A 6,845-nucleotide genomic window follows, 5' to 3' on the forward strand; every position below is an offset into this window, starting at 1 on the left:
GACGGAGTCATCACAGGCCGCCCGAGACGATGAAGATACGGTAGCTTGCCGGGATACGATAATTTGGCGGTACAGCCCGGCGGCTTGTGACTACACGCATATCTTGACTCGCGCGTCCTGGGCGCTGCAATGACGACGACAGGCTGCGTGGTGCCCATTGGCCGGGCTTTATGTGACAGTACGGGAACTCCGTTTACCAGCGCGAGGTCCACTGATACGGCGCCTGCAAGTGCCAAGACGGACTTTTCAGCACGGCCTATCATGCTTATGTGCGCCACAGAATGGCATCTTCAGCCCCAACTCCCCCCGAAAATGAGGCCAGGCAGCCTAAACGCACCCACTATTTTCAGGGGCTGAAGATCTAAGCGGGGCTGTCTGCCTATTGAAACGAGAGCGAGAACGATAACACTCATCTCGCGGCTCCATGACTGAACGGACTGGTGGGAGATGTAACAAGTACAGTGGTAATCAGTACAACGGACATATGAGAAATTCCAAGATGCTATGGTGGTCATGACTAAAGGGAAGTTGCAACTGTCCAGGATTTGACGAGATATTGTTATTGCATAGGCATCTTGGCCTAAACCACGTATTTGTCTTGTGAAACATGGTTTGAACTCTCATAATAATCAAAGACCTGGTGAAGTCAACATTGTCGCACCTTTGGTAGAGCCCAAAATGTCTGATCTGGATCGGTGCAAGTTTCCTTTTGCTACAGACAGCGAACTCAAAAAAGGTCTTGGCTGTAATCAGACTGTCCTCGACCCCTTCGTTTCCGCCTCACTATACTTCCTTCTCTATTCATCTTCTCGTGTCTGTGAAGTCCAATAAGCTACATACTACAGTCGATTCTTTGTGACGTGATCAAAGCACTTCCAGTAGCTGACTGCCTAACCTACCAGCGATACATGCGATCCCCTATATCCCTCATCATACTTGAAGCCATACAGCGGCGAGAACAGAAGTATCCCGCTTGTGACATAGCACGATAAGAAGGCCTCGACTCTACATTTCACCGACGCTCCCGAGCTTCCCCGGGTATTCCAGAAAAAGTTTCGTAGAGAAACTCTCGTTATCACAGATGAATAGTCCTATATATTGCATTATCCTCAAAGGTCTATCGGTACTTCCATCAAGCATTTCTTCGAACGAGATGAAGACGGGCCGCAAGGGCGCATACTTTGTACTTGATATTGTGAATCTTGAATCTCCAAATATACGCGCTAAACGTTAATAAATTCCAGTGAACCACAGTAGAATATCTAGCAGCAGCCAAAATATAACCTGGGTATGCTTACATGGGATTTCTCTTATTCTGGGTGGAAATGTGCCTGTTGAACATGCACAACCTGGAGCTTTGTGTTTGAAGCCTCTGTGGCTGATTGCCACGAGATTGATCAAACAACGTGGCTAGTGAGGTCAGGTTCGTTAGGTAACGTTAAAAAGAGGCACGTGCACTGGCCCCCCTTCCTGGTGCATTTTGCAGGACACTTTGCCTGTTTGGGGCGAGACGCGGGAAGCGGTGCCCCCAGTTCTGCTTACCTAGTGCCGTTTTCTCTCTGTTTTGTACTGTACCGGTACCTTAACCTAGGTCATCCATTGTGCCAGCCGCTAGCAAGTGTGATATCCAGTCAGGGTGCGCTGTTGCTGTCGCTGTGTCACTTTCCACTCAGCGCTTTGAGCAGCAGCACCACCACCACCACCACCACCACAACCAACCATCATCATTGTCTGTTTCTTCATCGTCGAATCCCCAGCTTCAGATCGCCCTTTCCTTCTCTGCGACGACTGAGACATCCTCGCAATAGCTTCAGATAACCCAGCATCTCATCGATCGAAGCCCTTTTCCGATCTACGAGCTCTGAAACCACCCAAGCCGGTCTAGGAATTGCAGCAGAGGCGCGGATCCGAGGCGGAGTGCCCAGCGCTGAGCCCGAGGGATTCGCCCTGCGCAAAATGCAGGCTTCAGGGCCATCACGATCGCTTCAACGACGGTCGCCAGGCGCAGAGCCAGGCCCGCCTCCCAATATCCCCGTCCGCTCCATCTCGCCTGCTGTAGGCATCGCTGGCCAGGTGGCTCCGCGCTCCTCGACGGCCTCGACAAGATCCGCGCAAAGTACCGACCGCACCAGCGGCAGCACAAGGCGGCCAAATGTACGTTCACGTTTTGTCATGCTTCCCAATCTGGCCCGCGACTTCATGCATGCGATCCTCTGCTTGAAACACCCCCAAACCACATGTCCTACTTATTTTCTCACCTGTCTCTTCTTCCCACACCTCACCCTGTTGTCGTATTTGATGCTGGGCTTCTCTTCAAAATCTGGATCCTCTTGCTGACATTCGCCTGCCATGCCCAAGACCTCGAGCAACTCCGCCGTTCCTCTCTCCCAGATCGAAAAGAGCGTCACCCACCTCCTCGTCGCTACAAAGCAGCTGCTGGAGACGCTGACACAATGGTCCCGCGGCCAAGCCACAGACACCCAGGTGTCGGATGTGTACGTGAGATTGGGGTATGAGTTCAACATGGCATGCAGGGCCTTCACGGCCATCAACGTCGACACCTCCGACCTGGGCAACGTTCCGGAACTGTTGAGAAACATCCTAGAAGCCACCCTCAGCCAGGAAGCGAGCGTCGAGAGCCTCGAGAAATACCTGCCCCGAATACGAGACATCATCATCAACCTGCTGCACGGCCTGAAACGTAAACAACAAAAGCTGCGCCAGAAACAGGCCCGCGAGAAAGACAATGGAGTTGCTGGTGAGCCCAACGTCGGACGCACGACGAGCACCAGTACGACGGGGAGTGTTAGCTCGGGATTGACCAATCTGATCAACGAAGGTTTAGATAATGGATACCGTCCAGACCTTCGGCCAGATGAATCGACAGGACGACCCAGCAGTTCTCCGAGCCGCAAATACACCGCGCAAAGAGACCAGTCGCAGGGCTCTATCAACTCAGAGCAGTCGAGCCTGTCTAGTAATACCTTGCAGAATATGCCAGTAATGCCGCCATACCCCGGAGACGATGCAACGATCCCATCCGGCCCGTCTGCTGGCGACCTCTCCAACCTCGACAGCTTCCCTCCGCCGCCGCCTCCACCAAAGGGGTCCGGTCAAAGCGCCTTGGCGGCTCTACAAAGAGGAGGAGACCTTGAAAGACGAGCATCCCGAAGATATTCTGCCTATCAAATTTCGAAACACTTGGGTAGCGGCGCCAATGGAGTTCCGATGCTCCCACCGCAAAATACCCCCATCCCGAACAGAGGGAGAGGTGAGGTGAGAGAGTCTATGCGCGCTGTGCAAGTGAGAGAGACGCTGCGTCACAACCGAAACAACTCGAGCCTGTCGCGTTCCGGTGCTCTTGACTCTTCACCTGTACGAGTTCCGAGTCGCGTCAATGAAGAGAAGGAAGTTGCAGAGCTTGCTGCGCCAGAGAGCCCAACAGTTCAAACACCCGAAGACAAATATCCCAAGCCCAGCGCGACATTGAAAGGCCCTCCGACAGATGAGTTTCCAATCATGGGCATGGCGGAGGATGAGGCAGAAGCCAAACCTGCGCCGGAGCCGGAGCCGAAGACCGCTGTTGAAGAACCCCCTCCACCCGAAAAGCGAGAGGGCACCTTCATGCTCGAAGCCTCTCCACCAATGCCAACAAAAGAGCTGACGCTCTTTCTACAATACAAATCCAAGGTCAAGAAGTTTGTTCTTCCCGAAGGATACAGTGAGCTCTCGATCGGTCGATTACAACTCGCTTTTATCGAAAAGTTCTCCTGGAACACGCATGCCAATGGCTCTGATCTACCGGAGATTTACATCCAAGACCCTATCTCTGGTGTACGCCACGAGCTCGAAGACCTGTCCGACATCAAGGATCGAACCGTGCTGGTTCTCAATATTGAGGCATTGGATGAGGTGAAGAGACATATTGATGAAGGGCTTGGCTCGATCAAGAAAGTCATTGAGGAAGTCAAGCAGAATGTCGACGACCAGGGGGCCGCTCTGCAGCGTGTTTCAGATCGACAGCAAGAAGCTGCAAAGGAAATGGCCCGCCTGGCTGCCGCCCCCCCGACGCCGCCTGCTGATTCACCGCGCTCAACTACCCTTGGACCGGTGCGAAAGCTCAAGCCTGGGCAGATGTCTGAGATACAGACCTTGCGCCGTGATCTCGCTGTTCTACGCCAGACATATTCCAACTTCCAGTCTGAGATTCAAGGTTCTATGACTATGCTTCGCAACAAGGCAAACAATGTGAAGGTATCCGCAGCCAAGGTTTCTATTCCTGATGTCGATGGCGACACCGGCCACGCCTACGTCGCCAAGGGTCGCAAGCAGCTGAATACCGACTCTGACCGCCTTGTCACCAAGGTGGATGATCTCCAAGACATGGTAGAGGACCTGCGCAAGGATGTCGTTCACAGAGGTGTGCGACCACGACCGCGCCAGCTGGAGACTGTGGCCAAGGATATCCAACTGGCGATGAAGGAGTTGAAGAAGATGGATGACTACATGAAGAAGGAGAAGCCTGTCTGGACTAAGATCTGGGAGAAAGAGCTTGAAGATGTCTGCCAGGGCCGCGACGAATTGAGACTGATGGAGGACCTGATGGTGGATCTCCAAGATGATTTGGAGAAGGCCACCGAGACATTTGCGTTGGTTGAGCAGGCAACCAAGGAACAAATGAAAGACGCAGGTGCTACTACTGGCACCAATGGTCCTGCTGGCCTGACCGGACGTCTCTTCTCTCGTGGCCTCGACAATATTGCTGCCAATGCCGCTGTGGATCCCAATGCCGCAAAGGAAGGCGTGCTTGGTCAAGTGCGCGCACTGCAACCGAATCACGAAAACCGTCTAGAAGCAATTGAACGCGCAGAGAAGCTGAGGCAAAAGGAGCTCGAGACTCGTCGCGATAATCCGCTTAAGAAGGAGCTTACGACATTTGTCGAAGAGGGCAAGCTCAAGAAATCAGGTGGCTTCGAAGAGGTTGAACGGGCCAGAAAGGCCAAAGATGATAGAATTCGGAGAGAAGTATGGGAAAGGCAAAACGGGATGATACCCGAGAATCCCGTCGGTGAAGGAGAGGCCGGGGAGGCTTCACCATCGGCAGAAGCTGAGCCAGTGTGAACGGCTCATCTTGGATGCTAGGGTGGGAAAGCGGATGAGAGGAGGGCATATACCCCTTTTCCTTATTCTAGCTGCATGGCGTTTGATCAGATTTCGAATTGCTCTCTTCTACTACTACTACCCCATCACATCACTCGAAAAGGCACAACGCATTTTTGCAACTGTTCCCTCATATTTAGCGCCGGAGTGGTCAGTTATTGCGTGGGATCTTTCTTGACTGTACATTTTGTACACCATGTTATATAAGGTTCTTCTGCAGGGCTTCCATGTGTTCATGAAGTCGAGGATGGAATGGAATATACGAGCCCTTGTACATGACTTGATTATGGTACGTTGTGTGAATTTTGTGAACACAGCACAAGCCGCCTTCCGATGTAACGAGAGCCCACCATCCTCCACCTTCCCTTCTCATCGTGGTGATTTCTTCAGTCATCCAGACTCCTTCGCTCTCCTGTATACCTCTTCCTCGAAGAGCTTCAAGAATTCTTTTGCCTTCTTGTCCCCGAATGGCATGAATTGCGTAGCAAATACCCCCGCTACACCCGCTGTCCGATCGATGAACTGTCATCTTGTTAGTATGTCTCCCAAGCGTCACAATGTAAAACTCACCCAAGACAGATTATACATGCCGCTCCATTGCTGGAACCCCTTCTTCCTGAGCTCATGGCTGTCCCCGTCCGTCAGCAGGCCAGCCAGACCCCAGTCGTACTCGCCCGTAGGCGGGAAGTGCCCAACGGCCCAGTCCGCGCCCTTGAACTCCTCGATGCAAGCCTTCTTGCTCACGGGCGACAGGTGCGGTTGAAACATGAGGTCGGTGGTCTCCTTCTTCAACAGCTTCTCGTCGTCCTTCAGTAGTGACTCCATCACCGCAAAGTACTCCCGCATGTCTGCAAACAACCCCGAGCCGCCAAACGCCTCCTTGACCGTCAGGCTGGCCGCCGGCGCCGGGTTCGCCACGATCTTGCCACTCTGCGCGTCGCGCAGCGCCAGCGGCACCAGCCGGCTCAGCAGCTCCGGGTGATGCTCCGGGAAGAAGGTCAGTGCGCTGATACCCAGCGGCTTCAGGATGTGCTCCTTCATCCAATCCTCGAACTTCGTGCCCGTCAGCTCCTCCACGATCCGACCCGCCCAGTCTACGCCGGGGCTGTACTGGAAGCCGTCGCCCGGCTCAAACAGCAGCGGGTAGTTGAATGCCTCCTCGACCGTCTTGCTGTTGCCGAACAACGGACGGCCTGTCTGCTCGAAGTAACGCGCTGTCTTCGCGTCGAGAAAGGGATATGCCTGGCCGTACGAGTGGGTGAGGAGGTGCCGGAGCGTGATGGTCCCCTGGCGAGGCTTGAGGATCGGCTTGCCCTCGTCGTCGAAGCCGTGCAGCACTTGCTGCTCAGCGAGGACGGGCAAGATGGACGCGACGTCGTCGTCGAGCTTGATGAGGCCCCGCTCGACGACTTGCATTACTCCGACGCAGGTGACGAGCTTCGTCATGGACATAAGCGTGAAGACGCTGTTCAGCTCCATCGGATCCTCCTCCCCCGGCCTGAGAGACCTCCTGCCGATGGCACGCGCATAGTCTAGCTTGCCTGGATGGGTGTCAGTAGGAATATCTAGACAGTTGAGTGGAATGTAGTGGAATGCGAACCGGATTTGTCTTTGGCTAGGAGGACTACGCCGGGAATGAGGCGGTCTTCAACGGCCTTTTCTATGGTCTCATCAAACGACGCCAT

The 6,845-nt window shown here is 53.9% G+C and overlaps 2 protein-coding genes across 2 annotated transcripts; one reads left to right on the top strand and one right to left on the bottom strand.

Annotated features, from left to right (window-relative positions):
- Nucleotides 1-2,349: 2,349 nt before the first annotated feature.
- On the top strand, nt 2,350-5,121 carry UCRPA7_2611 (putative actin interacting protein 3 protein; the record flags this gene model as incomplete). Its single annotated transcript, XM_007915187.1, has 1 exon — nt 2,350-5,121. One exon carries the CDS (start codon nt 2,350-2,352, stop codon nt 5,119-5,121), a length of 2,772 nt encoding a protein of 923 aa, XP_007913378.1.
- A 429-nt stretch (nt 5,122-5,550) lies between these two features.
- UCRPA7_2612 (putative beta-lactamase family protein) lies at nt 5,551-6,845 on the bottom strand (the record flags this gene model as incomplete). Its single annotated transcript, XM_007915184.1, has 3 exons — nt 5,551-5,682; nt 5,731-6,701; nt 6,761-6,845. 3 exons carry the CDS (start codon nt 6,843-6,845, stop codon nt 5,551-5,553), a joined length of 1,188 nt encoding a protein of 395 aa, XP_007913375.1.

Source organism: Phaeoacremonium minimum (genome assembly GCF_000392275.1).
Source record: "Phaeoacremonium minimum UCRPA7 unplaced genomic scaffold PA7_03_scaffold_182, whole genome shotgun sequence".
NCBI lineage: Eukaryota > Fungi > Ascomycota > Sordariomycetes > Togniniales > Togniniaceae > Phaeoacremonium > Phaeoacremonium minimum.